Raw genomic sequence first — 21,049 nt, 5'->3', positions numbered from 1 at the left:
GGAATCAACCAATCGAAATTCTTCTTTTCCATGGAATGAGAGGAAAGGAAAGCTTCTGATTAGTTGATTCGCTTATGCACTATGCGTTATGCGTTAAGCAAAAGTCTGTGCTGCGGCCATTACGGCCATTCCACACAAACTTTCAGAGCCGCATAACCATATGCATAAAAAAAATTATTCAATCACATTTATGTCATACAGACAAATGTAAACTACGATTGGATGATTTTCTTTATGTATATGTTTATGCAACTATGCAAGTTGTGTGGAATGCCCGTTAGGGCCATTGCACAAATACTTTCTGCGTTCAGCAGACTCAACAGTTGAGTGAGCGCTCGCTGCTATTGATGCATTCTTCTAGATCTAATAGCGTTTTCGGCCCGACCGGGTTTGCACCAACCTGGGTTAGATTAATGGCATTTTGCGCTCTCCTGTTGGTAGAGCGTGTGACATCAACCAATAGGAAAGATTAATCCAACCCAGGTTAGTGCAAACCCGATTGGGCCGAAAACGCTATAAAATTCTGGGGGTCGATTCTTTATCTTCAATCAAGGGGGTCGATTCTGTATTTTCAAACAAGATGAAAATTACAAAAGCGAGCAAATTTACTAAGTGTTGACCAATGAAATTATCAGTATTCTAGTAAATTCGCTGACTTTTGTAATTTTCATCTCGTTTCAAGAGGGAGGATCCCGTTTGCCTACAGTTCTGATTGTACACACCACTCATATCAACTGGTGCCTAGTAATTTTTTACTGTTTTGCCAATGAGATTATTTTATTTTTAAATTGACCAATCAGTGATACATGTGTGCAATATGCGATATGTGCAATCGGAGCCCTCCCGTTTCAAGATATAGAATCGATCCCAAGGTGAAAATTACAAAAGCGAGCAAATTTACTAGGTGTTGACCAATGAAATTATCAGTAAATTCTAGTAAATTCACTCACTTTTGTAATTTTCACCTCGTTTCAAGATATAGAATCGACCTCCTGATTGGATGATCTAAAAGAATACAGTAAAAATAATGAGTGCTCAGTAAATCCGGATCTACAATAGGTGTTTTAAGTTTTAACCTGTAAATTGACCAACTACTGTCGAATGCGAGGAGAATAATTGATTGTGATTCGTCCATTTCTTATCGCTTAAGGGGATGCTAAACCGATTACCCAACTCAATCAAGGTCGATAGTACAGACTTTTTAAATTCCAATTTCGATAATAGTGGCGACATCTTTGATTTAGTTTTTACATTATATTATATAATATATATCATTCTGTCTTACTCAAACGCATACATCTGTTCTTATCTAACATATGCCAGCACCATCTATCGCAAGACCGCGCAACTACTACTACACGGAATTTCGGCTCTGTTGACAGTCCCAGTCTCCGCAAAGCATCTGTATACACGTATTTCCTATTCGGTGGGAATATATCTTTTCTAGACTTTCAATCTTAGTTCTACAAATTCCGTATCGTTCGTTTCAATAATGTGATGTTTGCTGCCCGCTTATTTTCAAGATATGGACTCTAAAACTCTTATATCAAGCAAATATATATCCGAGGTGACAGCTGTGCGAGCCAAAAATAAGTAAATTTTATAATTTTTTTTTCGATTTTCTCATAAAATCCAGTGTGGCAAACATCCTCTGTGTGCGTACTATAATTTAAGTAATAATATTTTTGCAATCCGTACATCCAATACGGAGAAATCCCACTGAATAGGAATGTGGTAAAACAGGGGGGCTTTAGCAGATCCGAGGTAGAATCCTAGATTTATCAGAGAGTAAAATGAAATAGAAATATGTCACTAGTACTATAAATGGTTGCCAAGTCACGCAATTGGTCAGATTGTAACAGCGAATCAGAATGCATAACATCGGTTGCGCCTCTCTAATAAATCTAGGACTCTAGATTGTAGTTATAGAATCGACCTCCTGATTCGAGATTCATATGCGGAGTCGACCAATCAACGCGCGAGCCACTGCCAGACGCGTTTAAGAATATCGAATGCAGCATGTTTAAGGACCTCGTTTAAATCATGGTGGAATTATAGGTGTGTCGTTCCCGTGGATGCGCAGTAGCCTAAAAGGTGTGGCACTCAGTTGGACACGGCTCAATTGGACACGAGCCACTCACAGCGCTTGAGACTACTAAGCTCCTAAGCATCGGTCGCTGTAATTGGTGGTGTCCAATCGAGCCGTGGTCAATCGGGATCACCCCGGAAATTGTATCGTTCCTTCCAATGATTTCATGGAAGCAGCCAAAATCGTGGATACTGAATTTCAATTATTTCACGGAGACTTTTTTAATATGCAGGACAACATTTTTGATACATTAACTGCGAAAGTAGATCTGAAACTTGAGTACAAATTTCCAACGGAGGTAATCGCATGTTTGGTGTGAACCAGATCGTATTAGGTTGCGCAATGTAAATATGCAAATAAAAATAAATAATGCAATAAGAAAACAAAGAAAAATAAAAAATATGTGCAATCGTATTTCTAATCAGTAATATTGTTACAGTTTGTAATCTTTTATATTTTAATAGGTTAAAATAAAGATTTCATTGTTATTTTAACTTCTAATACTGTTTTTATTAATTATCTGCTGTGAACGTTTGAATTCCACGCGTATAGAGTGGGCCCTACGTGATTGGTTGACAAAATATCCCTCTTATAGCGAATTCGGTCGCTTGCACTATATTAGATTAGTGCATACTAAAAGCTGCTTTACATGAAATTAACAAAGTTAAATGTAAAAGTATATAAATATTTTTAACGATTAACTATCTACTGATGATATAGTCACGTTATTTAACAAAATATATATGTATAATTTCATTGTCAAAGTTGATTATATTGTATCACTGCATTAAGATATTTTATGTAAAGCAGCTTTTAATATGCACTGATCCAGTGTAGTGCGAGTGATCGAATTCACCATTACTCTCTGCCGCCATTATGCGCAACGACACACCTTCTATAATTCCACCATGGTTTAAATAAAGGTGTGAGAGAGAAGGAAGAACAGTCTGCAACGGTCTGGCGGGAACGAACAGGAATGAACAGGAACTTGCTAAAACGAATAGGAATGGTGTTCGCGTAGATTTCGATTTTCGATTATTTCGGTGTTCGTTGCAAGAGATTACTGACAGATACGGAGTATATGAAGCGGGCGAATCTCTTAACAAACTCCAAGTCCACTACCAGGAGATCGATCAAATAGACGGCGGAATTTTGCAAAACAGTCCGTATTTCAACAGAGGCGTGACGGAGATAAGATTTGGTGCGGGATTGCGGTCGCTCTTTGTTTAAATGCGCCATCGATTTACATCACGAGAAGTATGGAAAACGACGCGAAGACTCGAAGGAGGAAAACGACAGAGAAGTCCTACGAGCACCAGGCCAAACGTTTCAAACAAACCGAGGATGATGCGGTGCAGAATGAAGAGGTACCTCCCACGCTAGTCGATAACGGTTTTTTCCGTTTAGTGATAAGTTAATACAAATGTCGTTCTATCTTGACATTCAATGAGTAATAAAGAATGGTTTCCATTTGGTGATATAGTTAAGTCAATCCATGGGTTGTTCTATCCTTATTATTTATTGAATGCCGAGAAGGATAGCAGGATACTTACATTGACCATTTCCTAAAAAGAAAGCAGCCAAAGACAGAATGACACATGTGTCTACTTGTGTCATTAAATAGAAAGCACTTAACAATTATCCCAAATAATCAAAAAGCATAAAATCAGACATTGAACTTTGAAACATTAATTAAATTTTACTTTAAATAATTCTTGAGTGAATTATTTTAAGGTTATAAAATCCTAGGTTTCTAGATGTTTTCCATTTGATAACACAAGTCGACACTTCGACACAAGTGTTGTTCTATCTTTGTTATTTACTGATTGTCAAGAAAGATAGAATGATCTTTGTATCGACTTGTGTTACTAAATAGAAAGCATCCAACAATTATTCCAGGTAGTTGAAAAACATATAATCACCATCTTGTATTAAACATGTGATTTTAGTACAAACGAGCTAATCAGTTTTTTTCTGGGTTATTGTAACTTTTGAAACACATATCTTAAATACTTTTAATATATTATGTTTTAATATGTTATAGTATACAGCTGGAAAGGTGAAAAAGATTCGTCTTCATAACTTCATGTGTCACGATGCACTGGAAATAACACTAAACGAGAATGTTAACTTTATTGTGGGACAAAATGGCAGTGGCAAGAGTGCCATATTGACTGCATTGACTGTAGGACTTGGTGCTAGGGCAAATGTTACAAGCAGGGGAACTTCTGTTAAAGGTTATTATATTACAATTTTTCTTTTTATATATTTGTCTTTTACATATTGTAGAATAACTTAATAATATATTGCTTGTTATGACAATTTAGAGTTTGTAAAAAAAGGCAGGAACTCAGCTACTATTGAGATAACATTAGTAAATAAAGGAGACACTTCTTATAAGCCTGAAATTTATGGTAACATAATTACAGTTTTACGTACCATTGGAACTACCTCATCATATAAGATTAAAAATTGGAGAGGTACTTGAAAGTTGGAATATAATTTTTTTTTAATGATACAAATAATTGTAACATCTGTATGTACTTATAGAAATTTATCATTTGCAGGAGAAATTATTTCTACCAAACGAGATGAATTGGACAATATTATATCAATGATGAATATACAAATTGATAATCCAATATCTGTATTGAATCAGGACGTTTCAAGAACATTTTTAGTTACCTCTAAGCCTGAGGAAAAGTATAATCTATTCATGAAAGCTACTCTCTTAGATTCCATTGAAACTAATTATAAAGAGGCTCTTAACATATGTGAAGAAGAATATAATAAGTTACAGCAATATAATGCAGTATGTATTCTAAATTTATTTAATCTCTCTCTTATTGTAGACAAGTATTCTCACTTTTTATTATGTATCAGACCTTGTCACAAGAAAAGAAACAAATTGAAAAATTGAAGGAAAGCATACATAGATTAGAGGAAATGGATGAATCACGAGCAGAATTATCTAATCTTGAAATGGAACTTCATTGGGCTATGGTGAGTCTCAGTTTGAAGAAAATAGAAATTGGCAAAGTAATTTTTGGAATAACAGTTTTATTATTTAGGCGATAGCGGAGGAAACCAAACTTAATAAAATACAGAATACTGTAAAGATGCATGAAGATAAGTTGAAAGAGCTCCAAAATATAGAATTGTCTACGGAGGAAAAAGATGAAGGAATTGATAAAAATATCGAGTAAGAATTAATTTATAAATGAAAAAATTATGTGAAATGAAATTGATGAATTATAATTTACTTTCAGAAGTTATTAATTAATAAATTTTAGCATTTATAGTATACGTCATTTATTGCAAAAGCTGTGAATTATCTTACATCTTATCTCATATATTTTTATTTTATAGAGAAATAAAGCAAAAAATTCAGCAAGCAGAACAGGAAGCGATAGATAGCAACGAAGCTTATAATAGTTCAAAACAGAAACATAAGACTGCAAATGAGGTGTATTTAAGTAAACAGCGTGAATGGCGTTCTGTAACAAGCAAAATAAAACGATTGGAAGATGATGCTAATTTGGTGAAGAAGGAAATTCAAAAGCTTGAAAGGTAAGAATATATCTCCGAATAATATTCTATTTTCATATGTTTTTATGTTTATAATATATGTTAAATATGTCTTTACAGCTGCAATGATGAAGAATATAACAAGAAAAAAGAAATGAAAGAACGCTTATCAAAGTTGGAGGAGAAACTGGATGAACTTGATGCTTCATTACGCACTAAACAAACTGAATTAATGCATTTAGAGGCCGATAAAATGCGACTTCAGCAAGATGTGATATCCGCCAAAAATGAAATGGACAATTTCAATAGACATATACGTAAGTCATATCAAAACAAATTAGTAATATTAGTGATTTCTATAATTAGGCTATGTAAAAAAAAATGCATTTTATTTTATGAAATTAAAGAAAAGATCAAAAAGGACTTAAGCGCTGTCGAGCAACAATCCGATAATGCATTGAGTGTATTTGGGCCAAATATACCACGTTTGTTGAAGAGAATCGAGGAGGAATATAAGAAAAACCGATTCAAGGAAAAACCACGTGGTCCTATTGGTACGTAAAGTTATTTTGAAATTAATTATTGTGTGAAGTTAGTGTTAGTTTTATTTTATTATGTTATATATACGTGATTATGTAGGTGCTTTCATAAAATTGAAGGATGCCGCTTGGGCACCGGCTGTAGAAAGCTTTCTAGGTTTGGGCACCCTTAACTCGTTCTGTGTGGATAATAGTCAGGATGCGAAGTTGTTGAACAGTATTATGAAGGAAATTTTCTACAATGAGAGTACCCTTCAAGTAATATGTAGTAAATTCTTTAATCAGGTAAAAGAATATAATCTTTATTATTTTGAAATTCAAGTATTTATTGAGAGAATGAAATAAATACTGTATATATAAATATTTAATATTTCCATTAACTTCTTAAATGAGAAAAGCAAGCAAGTGTAACAAGTAGCAATTAAGAATGCTAGTTTTAATTTGGACAATGTGCACAATCAAGATAGCATCAATTTTAATGTTACTTTAATTTTAAGCGAGGCTTAAAACTCTTCCTTTCTATCTTTCGGTTTTAAAAAGAGAAAGTTTTAATCCTCGTTTAAAGTCAAAATAACGTTGATACAATCGGACTTAAATCTTAAATTTTTAGATGCACGATGTTAGACGTCACTGTACATATTCGCCACAGTATTCTAACCTCTTGGAAGCAATGGTTATAGAAGATCCTGTCGTAGCTAATTCTTTAATTGATCAACGTGAAATTGAATGTATACTTCTTATACCAACAAATGAAGAGGCTTGCGCGATAATGTCGGATGGGACAAAAGTACCAAAAAATTGCAAAAGAGCGTTTACTCTTCACGGTGATACATTCTTTCCCGATCCAAATTATAGAACTTACGGCGGAAATTGTACACGTGCTAAATTTCTTCAAGTTTCTACCATGGAAGCAATGCAGTAAGTGTCACAACTTAATCTAATGTGGAGCAGTAAACTCTATAATTTGAACTCAATTTTATGTTGTATATGAAAAAAAATTTAATGCAATCATTAATAATTTTATTAATTTTTTATTTAGAACACTAAAAGAAGAACTTCAGATAGCGGAAAACAAAAAACAGGAAGCTACCATAGCATATAACGCTGTACATGAAAAACTAAATCGTACTAATTCCGAGTTGACTAATGTAAGCATAACGGTCCGCAAGCTAAGATCCGCACAAAGTGAATGTACTAATTTGATTAATGAATTGAAAGATAAAATTGAGTCAACTGAAGGCACTTCCGTTGATGTTTTCGTGAGTAACTAGAAATATTTTGAAATAGTACTATTTTTATTCTCTAGAACAATAGTTACATGGTTTAATTTATTATTAATAGCGACACGAAGCTGCGGAAATAGAAAAGAAGATAGCGCATGAAAGTGCTGCGGAAAAACTTTTAGCAGAGAATATGCAAGAACTTCAAAAGAACGTTGAATCTCTCGACACGGAAGTTAAGCGTTGCAGGGACTTAAGGCATAATTTACACATAGTTGTTGATCCTCTTAATTATATATATGTATATATATATTTTTATATAGGATCAAATAAGAGAATTAACACGAGAGAAAGAAAGGCATCGCCACGAGTGTCAACGTGCTGCTCGAAAATTACAGGATACTCGTCAAGCTATACAATGCGCAACGGGAGAATTTGAAATACAAGATAGAGCTACAAAGAAAGCGGTTTCTATCGCTGTTACAAAATGTCCTAGGATAGACACTACCAGGTTGGCATTATTTGTTGATACAATATTATGTGTGCACTTAAAATTATTTCGTAATTCTTAATTTTTATTTATATTTTAATTATTTATGTCACACTGTTTTCATATCTTATCTTTTACAGATCGATAAATCAAATCAAAAGTTTACTGACTGATTTACGAGATAAAATTCGCGAAATAGAAAATCAATTTGGTTGTGTGGATGAATTACGGCTACAACTGGCGGAAAAACAGAAAAAGTATGGAGTGCACATTGAATTTTCCTCTCAATTGAAAATAAGTTGCGAAGTAAGTAAATTACTTATATAATTTTTACAGACAATTAACTATTCAAGGGAATACTTACAATATATTTGTGTGCTTTGCAGAGACACATCGAACGATTGAGACATCGACAGAAAATGTTCCTCCAATTGAGAGATATGTATAGTGTTTATGTGCAAAAGTCTTTCACTGATATGCTCTCTTTAAGACAATACAAGGTATACAGTTATATAAAAATATTTTTTAATTCTATTTTTCTTATTTACAAATGGTTTTTCTACTTTCTTCTTTTTACCAGGGCACTGTGGTGATTGATCACCGAAAAAAAGTACTTGATTTGCATGTGAGTGCACGGGATGATAAAAAGTCTGGCAACGACACCAGGTCACTCTCAGGAGGCGAACGATCTTATTCGACTGTCGCGTTCATCTTGGCTCTATGGGATTGCATTCAGTTACCTTTTTACTTTCTCGACGAATTTGATGTATTTATGGTAAGCTGTTCTTATATACAGGATGCTTCAGAACTCGCGTACCGTAAGTTATCATCGTATTCTCTGTGAAATTCTAAGACGAAAAGTTCTGTACCAAAAAGTGATCCAATGAGCAGAATTTGTGAATGGTGAGATGTTGAAATTGACGAATGGGCGCACATGGAATTCGTGCGGCTAGGGTCAATACAACCGAGACTGGCGCGAGACACTTGGATCGTGTCAAAGCGTGTTTCTCATTACTCTTTGCATTTATAATTTAACTAATTAGTTAAAAATTATTTAAAATACTGTTTATTAAATACTAAAATCGTTTTGTTATAATAAAGCAATAATAAACTTTTTTAAATAATTATAACGTTTACATAATTTTGACATTTGTTAAATCTTTTTAATATTTAAACAAAATCGTTTTATGAACAATTTTTATGTTTTGTTTTTAAATTATTTGCGGATATTTTAAACAATTATCAAATAAAACAAATTGATGTATTTTAAACAATTTTTAACTAATTAGTTAAATTAAGTGCAAAGAGTAATGAGAAACACGCTTTGACACGATCCAAGTGTCTGGAGTACCTCGCACCAGTCTCGGTTGTGTCGACCCTGGCCGCGCGAATTCCACGTGCGCCCATTCATCAACTTCAATCTCACCATTCAAATTCTACTCATCGGATCGCTTTTGGTAGAGAGCTTTTCGTCTTAGAATTTCACTGGGAATATGTTGGTAACCGGCGGTACGCGAGTTCTGAGACATCCTGTATATTCTGAATTCGTCTTGTACAAAAAAATAATCATCTATGTTGTATGCTTGTTTGTAGGACAAAGTAAACCGACGGGTGATAATGGATATCCTTTTGGATCACACTAGATTACACCCACAAAGTCAATTTGCTTTTCTTACACCTCTAGACACGTCGCACATTCTTGCTGAGGATTATGTAACGATTCATCAGTAAGTAAAAGTTTTTATCGAGAAAATATAAGTATTTCTTCTGTTTTAAATAATGAATAGTTTTTTTAAATATAAAAGTTTGTAATATCGCTAAATAAATTTAACAATTTCAGGAACATTGCGTTGCAATGCTTTGAATATGTTTTTTTTTTTTTTTAGATTACAACCACCAGAGAGAAGGGGCCTGAGTCAATAAATGTTCAATTTTTTAAATTATTTATACGTTTACGTGATATAAAAATAGATTTTTAGTTCTAGCACAGGTGTATGAAACTTGTTTTTTTTTTTTTTTTTTTTTAGCAATAAGTGAACATAATTTATTTGTTTTGTGTTGAAAGAGAAATTCTGAAACTTTGTTTAAAAGCGTAAAGCTTTGTTTAAAGGCGTAAAAGCAAAGTTCATTAAATTTACTTTGTATGCCTTTTATAAAAGATAGGAATTGTTCAGAATTATGTTTGTATACGCACAATATAAATATTCTTTGCGTAATTCAAATTATTCATAGCTTATTAGAGCTGTTACAACACTTGCTTAGGAATAAGAGTTTAGCAACTGAAACGGTAAAGTGCCTTTAATTGTACCGTTTAGCGGATATATAGATTTTCTCTTTTGATAATAAATTTTTATGAAAACATTTTGATTCGTTTAAATTTCAAATTTGCTTCCCTTCCAGGCTCCCATATCTCTAGTTTTCTACATGCGACGTTAACTATTTCATATCCATATAAACTAACCGCAGGATTCGCGAGAGACTTCTCTCCAGATCTGATTCTCGTTGCCAAAACAAGCTGGATATCCAGAATAGCCAGAGGTGGGCGAGAGAACCAAGATACGCACGAAACGTTGCGCGTTGCGGGCCACGCCAGACCGGTAAGTAGATCAAGGTTCGCACGGCATTGCGCGAATCTGGTCCGGCCACGGTTCCCGGCTATAACGCAACACGCCTTTACGCATTACGCGCGTATTACATGCGATGCGCGTGAGTCGACTGGCCGGTGCGTGTGTCGGGCCGGCTGGACGAGGCGTGGTAACCGACGTTATGTAATCCGCATGCTGGCACTTCGTTGGAGAAAGTGCTCAGCGAGCGCTCGTGAATCGGTAATGCGGTAATGTCACGGAAAGGCGAGATAACACCGGCGAGCCCGCGGCAGGTAGTACCTGACCTAATTTTACTAATTGGGCCCGGTCGAATTCGACGTTTCCTCGACAACTTTCAATGTGGTTTTTTACCCCCTTTTTCAGCAAATTGGACAACGTATTATGTTACGTTATGCCGATTACTCGCGTTTAAAAATTTGAGTGCACATGTCTCCCGAATTATGTAATTTCATGGCACGTCGTCCGTGAAAACAGCATCAATTCCAATTTGAAAATGCCGAATAATGCAGTTTTTACTTGTGAGTTTGATGGATGTTCGCTCGAGTAGTTTTCGATAAAGAGAAAAATAGACATTGCAACACTTTGTGTTTTCAGTAGTTTTAAACATTGAGATCTTAATAATAATGACAATTAGGAAGAAGCAATAACTACGAATGAAAAATGATTCTGTGAGAAAAAATCATGATTATTACAACATTCAAAACACAATTATTCCAAGTCTTATTCTAAATGATTGAAAAATATACACACACGCATCGAGAAAAAGTTAGCTAAAGATATTTCTTCAGCATGAGAAAATGGATTCTAATATATATTAAAAAAGTGCTCTTTCTAAGAAACGCAGCTGCTAATCTCGCAATTTAAATCAGATTTTTTTCTAAGTCCAGCTTAATTAACGAAAATACATTGTAGATAGGCGAAGATAATTTCGTAAGACTTATTTACTTGCTACAAAAACTGAGATTTATTCGATAAGTATCATTCCTAAGTGGTGGTCAGGTCACAGTTCAGTGGAGGTAGGCAGCGGGGGCGGCGTAGGAGATGGCGGCGGGCGCGGCGACCTTGGCGATCGGCGCGGTATAGGCGAAGGGAGCGTGGGCTATGGGGGCGGCGATCTTCGCGATCGGGGCGGCGTAGGCCAGAGGAGCAGGGGCCAAAGAGGCATGGGCCACAGGGGTGGCGATCTTGGCGATCGGGGCAGCATAGGCGAGGGGTGCGGCGACCGGGGCGACGGCCTTGACAGCAACGGCGGCGGGTTCCTTGCGGACTACGGCGTTGAATCCATTAACTGGGTCTGCGGCGTATTCGACGATGCGCCTGGTGCCATCGGCTTCCAAGAGGGAGTAGCTACCCTGGACGAGGTCACCGTCACGGGTCTCCTGCTGGCTCTTGTCATCGCCAGTCAGGCTGTCGTGCACGTCGTACGCATAGCTGTACTGTGGGTGCGGGTCGAAGTCTGCGTCAACGGCCTTGGCAACGGGGGCGGCGACAACCGTGGGAGCCGCAGCGTAGGCCAGAGGGGCACCAGGCGCGATAATGCCGGCGTTGGCGGCGGCGATCAGGACGGCGAAAGCGATAAACTGGGGGAAAAAACGTAGTAAATAAATCGAATATAAAATTGGGAAAAAATGTGTTACTAGAATTGGGTGAAAATACAGAATTATATAGGAATTTAAAACATATAGATAGATATATAGATATACAGAATTGATACATCAGTATATAATATGAAAAGAATATATTAAAATTAATGTAAGTTAAATAAACTTAGTCAAAATCATGATAAACATTGTTTGCGTTTTGCACTTTAATAATACATTTTTGCCAATCTCTTCGTAATAAAATTTTAGTTTAAAATGCAAACAATAATTAACCCGATCTAAAGGGGGATATAAAAGACTTCATGAAGTAGAAGAAACTCATAGCGTGAAAGTTGTTGCGGAATTTATTTAGGAAAATGTTGAATGTGCTATTTTCGAGTCATCCCGCAAATATCGTTAATTGCTCTATTTTTTTATGTTGATTAATGATATCACAAGAAAGATTATTATGAGCGCACCATTATTATTTTTGAATTGTAATTACGGAGAACCCAGCCAGTAATAAACTTTGCATTGCGAAGAACTTCACCGACGGAAATTATCGAGGATCAACCGACAGTACTTTCCCGGCGTGGGTTGAATTTATGTCGAAAACGACTTAAAAGGACGTAATACCTTGAAAGCCATTGCTGCTCAGGTAATCGGTAGTTTGCTCGATCTTGCAAATCTGATGTGAATGATACCAATGGATAGATGGTTTTCGGCTTTTATACCACTCTGCCGGGAGCCCTGGAAGCCCACACCACATCACATCATATTACCGCCACCACACACACATATCAAATTGTACCCGCTCACTGATGTAACTGGGTGACGGTACCTTCGAGTCGACGGCTACCTGATTCGCGGTCGCGAAGAGCGCAAAATTGAGCAAGAAATCGGACCACGCCCAATGAGAGCGACGAGCCGGGATCGGTCCCCTGCTCTCGCATCTTGAAGGACCAACGAACACCGGTCGTCGTCGCCGGGGACTAGGCCACGTCCTTGCCACGAGTTACCTGATCCTCCTCCGCTTAACCCGCCTGTTCCATCGAGGGTTATTACAGAGCATTTATTCTTTTACTCTTTATTTTTCTCCATATTTCTTTCTTCTTTTCTTTTCTTACGTATGATGGCCTTTGTGAATTTGATGAGCTTTGTTAGTAAATTACGAAAATCCGTACAATTTGTACGATTCTTAATATAGAATAAAATGATTAATGTAATGCAAAAATAATTATACGAAAATGATCTCGCGCACTGATATTGATTATCTGTCCATGGTCGTTAAGACCTTGTAATACTTATATTTCTTATATTTCAAGACTTTCCATCAGAAAGGCTGCAAACATCATATTTTAAGGAATATTTTTCTTCTTTAAAGATTGTGCGTCCTTTTACATAAAATAACATTTTTTTCTGATGCAAAAGTATGGGTGTCAATTTGCAGACTCGATAAGAATATTTTAGGCTTTTAAGCGCGATCTTTTTACTTTCAGTTACATAATCGCACGTAAACGAATACAACAAATACAACCAAATACTTTTATAAAATTCTTTATGTCATACTTATATTTACAGAGCATGACTTCTCTCCCCTTCATGAAAACTGTTGGATCTATAAAGATCTCATTTATCAACTTTCTCAAAGCTTATTTGTCATTCTGTTCTCTTCGCAAATTTTTTTCACTCTTTGATCGGTGACTTTAATGCTGCGCGAAATAAGAATTCTTTCTTAATTCTCCACTACTCGTTTGGCTTGGACATTCCGATCTTTATTGAAGTTCCTATATCACAGAGCTTTTTTATGATTTTTGCATTTGCTTAGAAATTGTATTAGCATAAACATGTTTTTTTTTGTGAGATAATTTTTTAAATTGATAAATAGAGTTCATAAGTGGTTTTGATAATTGAAACCGTTACCAAAAATATTACAGCTTGATATTCTTGATTAAATATTTAATCTTAATTGCCAAGCATTCCCTCATAATACGGAACGCAATCGAAGTTGCATAGTACTGTGCAATAAAGAGTGACACGATGCTACTTGCATCAACTTGCGTGAGTAACAACGATAGTGTGTCGATCAGTACTCAGGCCAAAAGTTAATAGATAGGTAGGCCGCCTACCCGGGTATCACCAGTTCAGATAATTATGCGAATCGTTTCGAAACGCGTTGTCTCGTAATTTTGAAGCTTGATGGATTGTAATCTTTTCGCGAAACGCATATCAGTTAACGCGCATACGTAACAAAAGAACGAACTCCGCTCGGAAGTAATAATTCTAATATATGGAAATCGGAACATAAAACATTAAAGGAAATTTACGCAATTTAATTTCATGTACAATTAATTCTAATTTCAAACTTCGTATATACCTGCAACACACAAGTTGCAAATTATAACTCGTAATAAATGTATGAGGTATTTATATCGATCCAGCAAACACTAATTAATAATAACAGCTCTTGGTTATAATTTTTCACTTATATAATTATATGTATAATATATTACGTGTCATAATTGTTGCAGTTATATTACAGTTTTATTGTTGAGTGGAAAATTATAACTAACAGCTGTTAGTTAACATAACTAGTTATGTTATTAAACAATATTATTAAAGTAAAAACCGAGAAATGTTCAACACAAATGAGTGAAGAAGGCCATATTTGGTCAAGACGCATCTTGGTGCTTGATGATATTTTTGTGCGAATTTTTACAATTTTTAATTCAAGCACGATCTTATAGAACTGGAGTATGTGTTATTGTTAATTAGTGTTTGCTAGGGATTTTAATATTTATTGAAAAAAGATGATTCGCATCGAATAAAATAATAAAGAGATTTCGATGTGTGCGTGATTATATTGGCCTATTTAAAATGGTTGCGGTCCACTTACAATTAGTGTTGCAAATACTTTGAAGCATTCTTTGGTAATCAATAAAAATTCTTCTGATTGATCAATCGAATGCTTTGATGCATAAGCATTTATTTTTATGTTAAGTGGACTGGCATTCAATATTGCATATTATATTAAAATTATACGTAAGTACGTATCGCGATGTTGCATTTTTCGAAGCTGGTACAAGTGAAAGATGTGTGTATCTTTCCATGTTAAGAGAAGCGAAGGTCATTAATTTTAATATATATAAATAAAACATATATTTCGAGTCGCGATAATGCAAGCGGCTCGACTTGAAATTATAGTAAGACTTGTTTCGATAATTGACACGCGCCGCAGGGATCCGGATCAAAGCGTTGTTCCTCGGCTAAGAAGGCAAGCTCGGTTTTAACGTCCGGGTCATCCGGTATGTAATTTACTGCCGATTCACTGCCATGCACTTACTTCCTGGCACGACCTTCGATCGTTCCCATAATCGGCTGAATCAAAGCCAGCAGGTCTCTTTTCCTTTCTTTTTTTCTTTACGCCAAATGAATTTATGTTCGTACCTTGTTAATTGTCCCTCTTATGGAGAAGCATCACATGCATTTTATCGACATATTGAGAAAATATGGTAATATCATTAACATTATTACATTTGTTGCTAACTGCGTGTCTAATGCGACGGTGCAATCGCATATCGTAAGATTACATTTTAAATTAATTGTGATAATATTATTCATTACATTATCATTCCTTATCATATTTAATGTTTTTTTTTATTATATTGAAAATGGAGGACTTGAATTCTTTTTTTTTTTTTAATTAAATTATTTTCAACATATCTTTCTGAACAACAAATTCAAAAGAAAAAATAAATAATTTGTTTAATTAAAATATAATTATATTTCTGTGGCCTTCCATTCATAACATAAATTAAAATCTGTAAAAGAACATATCCGAAAAATGCTGCAAAAACGATTCACTTGATGCAAAACATATTCCAAATTTCCAAAAGTCTCTTCTTTGATGATTGCGTGACTGAGATCGCGTGTACGTTCAAAATTTTCGGCTCCGTTGTGTTTCAATTGTTATAATTTCCAGATATTGGTCCCGGATTGAAACCGTCGATTTTCTTTGCGTTAAATTGTGGATAAAATAACGATTTCACACGGATCTTGTGAGCAGTGGACCAGTCAGCAGAATGGACGACAAAAACGACGGTGACGAGCGAAATCTCGAATCTCGATCAGCACAAAACTGCCCGATAATGCCCGCGGGCTTACGATCGATCGGCACGGGCCCCGACCGCGCGATATTCGGGCGACCCACCTATTTCTTCTTTATGAAAGTGCTCCACTTCTCTTTTTCTCTCCGGCACGGGCCCCGACGACGTTAGACGATATGTCGCAATAATGCGATCCCGGTCTGTCGCGACACATTTGGCAAAGGCACGTAAATCGGAATGGCTTGAAAGTTTCACGACAATGACGAATGATATGTATTCATGATTTTCATATTTTCGACACTATCTCTTGTGCGTGGGAAGATATCAAATATCCTGGAACAATTGATCATAATTATAATGAAGGAATTATTATTCCTTTGTAGAAATTTTCAAGCCATTCCGATTTATATGTCTTTGCCAAATGTGATGTGACAGACCGGGATCGCATTATTATAACATATTGTAGGAAGAAAGGCGCGCTATAATATAAATATAATATAAAAATAAATACAATATATATACACATAAATCTATTATATTTTTATTAAATGAAATTATAAGTATTATAATTTTGTAAGTATTCATTTACTTATAAAATTATAATATTTATAATTTTATTATTTTCTTATTATTTTTTATAAAATTATAAATGTGTGAATATACAGAGTTAAAAAATATTAATATTAATTTTACAGAAACAATAAAATTTTTTATCTCACAGTTAACAAATTTTGTAATGTATTTAAATAATGTAAATAGAGAACGTTCAAGAGCCGCAGACTATAATTTGAAGAATGGATTCAAGAACTATGGGAACACACAGACGTAATAATATTTTTTAAAATATCCCTAATATCTCTATTGTATCTGCTGTTATTTTAGGAACCATTAAAATCATATTCTAAGAATAATAATATTAGAATTATCACATATTGACATGACGATCAACTTGACGATCAAATTCTTATCCCAGCTTTGACTTCTTAAAGTTTATTTTTTGCCTAACCTAGTGACGCAAACTTCTCTCATATCGTGTTGGAAATCTGTATTATAATTTAAATTTTCTAATCCATTCTCGACTGATGTCTTTCGAGAAATCGGCGTCCCGTTCAAGGACCGCGGATGAAAAGCATAGTTTGGCAGGGTCAGTAATGTATAGAACAGGGATATTGCACAATGACACGAAAAATTACGCCAATAGATGAAAAAGAAACGAATGAATTGATTTGCAGTATTCTCTAAAAAATAAAAGTGATTGGTATAAATAAACGCGTATTGCAACTTACCTTTTTTTTTATTTTTCGAAATATTTGTTTTATAATTATTATAGAATAAATTTGTTAACACGGCAAACAAGTAGTAATAATACTTTTTATTTTTCTATTTTGCTGCCAAAGAGCAAAGTTTTATTGCAGTTAATAATGCAATAATAGTATAAAAAATTCTGTAAAATTTAATGTTGAGATAAGAAAATTAAAATTATTTCTGTAATTTTTATATTCCAAATTAAGAAATTGTTTATTGTTATTATAATTACGTTAATCGTTATTAATCGTTTGATAAGTCAATTTTATACTGTAAAATCGGGTAAATTCGACCCAAAATTGGAATATAATATTTTAAAAACGTCTTAAAGACGTCTTATGTCTTGATTTTAGACAAACGTTTAAATATCTAGATTTTTTAAAAATTCGAACCAAAATTATCTCGTCTCGTCTGGACGAAAGTTATCCCATTTTACAGTATAAAATTGACGAAACTTTACACAATTCAGTTAATAAGATATGCCTAAAAAATGTCATTCTCTTTGTTTCATTCACATGGTGCATGGTGTATAATCTCGAAATGAGAAAAACCGGTATTGTCATAATTCCATTATATCATAGTCACTTGAAGCTACTTCCGTCTTCGCCTAAAAAATTGCCGAGATAGATCCTTTCAAGTGTTCGCGAACTATCAGGAGGGAGGGTGCGCGTTTGCAAGTGCCGGCCAAGTTCAAGTGCGGTCGGCAGTCAACGCCGACGAACTTTCAAAGTCCGACACTAGGATCGACGGTGGGGATTCATACAGTGGTGGACCAGACCACCGGGTATATAAAGCGGCCGCGATCAACACCGCACATCATCAGTCTTGCTTTGGTCGATCCAAACCAACCAAATCCACTCAAGAATGGCATTCAAGGTGGGTAGAGGATCGCAAACGCTGAGGATTTTCCAAATCCGTTAGACTGTTTAAAATCTATTATTTATTAAACTCGGTTGTACACTCGAAGTGCTCTTGAAACAAAGATTTACTTTCTGGAATTTCGTTTTCCTATAATAGTAAAATTCGCGAGTGTGAACATCAATAGGAATTGCTCCTCGCGCAAATTCCAAGTGCATATCGAAATGAAAAATCGAAATCAATTTGGTATTGTCAAGTTCTATCGTAAAACAGACGGAACAGAGATTTTACCAATATTCTTTTGCAGTTCATCGTTTTTGCTGCCTTTGTGGCCGTCGCCAACGCCGGTGTTCTTGCGCCCGCCGCCCCCTTGGCTTATGCCGCGGGACCCGCAATCGTCGCTGCCGCTCCCGTTGCCAAGGCAGTGGTGGCTAAGGCTATCGACGCCGACTTCGACCCGCATCCACAATACAGCTACGCCTATGACGTACATGACAGCCTGACCGGAGATGCCAAGAGCCAACACGAGACCCGTGACGGCGACCTCGTCCAGGGTAGCTACTCCCTCTTGGAAGCTGATGGCACCAGGCGCACTGTTGACTACACCGCTGACTCGGTCAACGGATTCAACGCCGTAGTCCGCAAGGAACCCGCCGCCGTTGCCGTCAAGGCCGTCGCCCCAGTTGCCGCCCCCATCGCACATGTCGCACACGCTGCACCCCTCGCCTACGCTGCTCCAGTCGCCAAGATCGCCGCTCCCATCGCCAAGCTGGCCCCAGTAGCTGCTGCACCCCTCGCCTACGCAGCTCCCGTCGCCTACGCCGCTCCCGCCAAGTTGGCCGCCCCGATCGCTGCTCCCCTCACCTATACCGCCCCCGTAGCTAAAATCGCTGCCCCCGCCGTAGCCCACTTCGCGCACGCTGCACCCCTTACCTACAATACCTACACCGCGCACGCCTCCCCTCTTGCGTATAACGCATATGCCGCACATGCCTCTCCTCTTGCGTATGCCGCGCAAGCCTCTCCTCTTGCGTATGCCGCGCACGCCTCTCCTCTTGCGTATGCCGCGCACGCCGCCCCTCTAGCAGCTCCTCTTGCAGCTCCTCTTGCTGCTCCTCTTGCTAAAATTGCTGCTGCACCTGCCATCTCCTACGCCGCCCCGGCTGCATCCACCTACTCCTATGCCACCCCGGCTGCATCTGCCTTCTCTTATGCCGCCCCAGCTGCCTACATCCACTAATCGTGTTGATCACGCCAATCTACATTGTCGACTCAGGCCGAACTTATTTATTTTTATATCATGTACATGTTCTTTTTATGTGACTGATTAAAGAAATTACATATGTATTTGAGACTATTTACTTTCAAAACCTTGTTAACCATTTCCTGCCGTCATCATCTAATATGTTAATAACATGTACATATGTACAGTATGTTGGCTACTTACATTTAAGCAAATTACTTGTAATAGTATATATGCCTAATGACGAGTATATGTATTGTATTCCATACTGTATGTGCAATACAAAAATATTTGCAGAAAATTAAAATATAAACAGACAAAGTTGAAGTCTTCTATTTTCAATAATATTGATAAAATGAAACGTCAAATATGATAAGGAATATTGACGCAACGAATATTATAATTAATTTAAAATAAAAAGATAAAGAAAAATGAAATACATAAAATCAAAATAGGTAGACAGGAATATTACATTTGCGGTATTAATGATCAATTTTAACAAATTTCATGTGATTTCAATCAACTGAACATAAAGATCAAATAGAAATATCTAAATAATTTGTTATATAATTTTAATTAAAAGTGGAAATGTATAAATAATTTGTGGAATGTATAAATAATTGATGGAAAGTAATCAGAAAGATTATTTTGATTTGTTATATTGATTAATTTTATTGCATTTACAAAATAATCGCCCAAGTATTATGTCTCTCATATGATACCGAAGAACCACACATTTATTCCAACACAATATAATTTACGTTCAAATATATAAATATATTTTCTTTGTTTATAAAACATTTAAAGTTTTTGCAGGATAGTAAAAATATTGTAAAGAAAAAATATTTTAGGAAAATACCTAAAATTCACGTTTAATTACTTATATAATACTTCACAATTGAAATATTAAACGATTTTAATAAAATTTTTGTTCTTTCCAAGCATACCCACTATTTTCTGTTTACCAAACAGATGACATCGTATTAATCAAAAAGTACACGTGTCAATATTTATTTAAGCACTCTTACTGTTCTGAAATTTCTGAGAAAAGAATGGCGAAATGATTAAAGCAATCGAAATCTAGATATCGAGCGATTACCACATATGATGTGCTAATCGTGTGCGTCATATGCGACATTCTAGCTCGCGATTGCAATTCGTATTGTTCTGTGTCGTCATGCTAATATAAATTCACGACATGGTGTCGAAATTGCTCGCTGGTGTCGTTTGTGCCGAATCTATTTCGCATCGTTTCGAGCACTCTCATTCAAGATTACCGACAGCTGTCCCTGTGTTAAATACAAACACAGATTATAGAACGTAAACAAGTTTTAGTTCTTAAAAACAGAAATAACACTTTACAGCTATTTTGTCACCTGCCATCTTATTAATCGCTCTAATTTCCAAATATATAACTCGTGACTTAATCTTATAATATCTACAAAATTGTGCCTTGCAAATTATTATTCATATTTTCGTGAAACA

The 21,049-nt window shown here is 35.8% G+C and overlaps 2 protein-coding genes across 4 annotated transcripts; both read left to right on the top strand.

Annotated features, from left to right (window-relative positions):
• The first annotated feature begins 3,024 nt into the window (after positions 1-3,024).
• Positions 3,025-12,085, top strand: SMC6 (Structural maintenance of chromosomes 6). Of its 3 annotated transcripts, none has more exons than XM_018520906.1 (19): positions 3,025-3,456; positions 4,134-4,326; positions 4,417-4,569; positions 4,657-4,901; positions 4,973-5,092; positions 5,161-5,291; positions 5,459-5,659; positions 5,738-5,934; positions 6,025-6,171; positions 6,257-6,441; positions 6,767-7,074; positions 7,196-7,415; positions 7,498-7,666; positions 7,698-7,887; positions 8,007-8,172; positions 8,253-8,366; positions 8,447-8,641; positions 9,460-9,593; positions 9,753-9,833. In XM_018520906.1, exons 1-19 carry the CDS (start codon positions 3,349-3,351, stop codon positions 9,787-9,789), a joined length of 3,213 nt encoding a protein of 1,070 aa, XP_018376408.1. In that variant the 5' UTR covers positions 3,025-3,348; the 3' UTR covers positions 9,790-9,833. The 3 variants fall into 3 exon arrangements, with proteins under 3 accessions (XP_018376408.1, XP_018376411.1, XP_018376410.1); XM_018520909.1 differs by lacking the exon at positions 9,753-9,833 and adding an exon at positions 11,449-12,085 and having other exon boundaries at positions 3,066-3,456; XM_018520908.1 differs by lacking the exon at positions 3,025-3,456 and adding an exon at positions 3,907-3,988.
• A 6,174-nt stretch (positions 12,086-18,259) lies between these two features.
• Positions 18,260-19,668, top strand: CPR2 (cuticular protein 2). Its single transcript, XM_018520910.1, has 2 exons — positions 18,260-18,339; positions 18,629-19,668. The coding sequence occupies exons 1-2, from the start codon at positions 18,328-18,330 to the stop codon at positions 19,559-19,561; spliced, it is 945 nt and encodes a 314-aa protein (XP_018376412.1). The 5' UTR covers positions 18,260-18,327; the 3' UTR covers positions 19,562-19,668.
• The last annotated feature ends 1,381 nt before the right edge of the window (positions 19,669-21,049 follow it).

This window comes from Trachymyrmex cornetzi, unplaced genomic scaffold (genome assembly GCF_001594075.2).
Source record: "Trachymyrmex cornetzi isolate Tcor2-1 unplaced genomic scaffold, Tcor1.1 scaffold94, whole genome shotgun sequence".
NCBI classification, from domain to species: domain Eukaryota; kingdom Metazoa; phylum Arthropoda; class Insecta; order Hymenoptera; family Formicidae; genus Trachymyrmex; species Trachymyrmex cornetzi.
The sequence above is the reverse complement of the archived record's forward strand: the minus strand, read 5'-3'. Positions and strand labels throughout refer to the sequence as shown.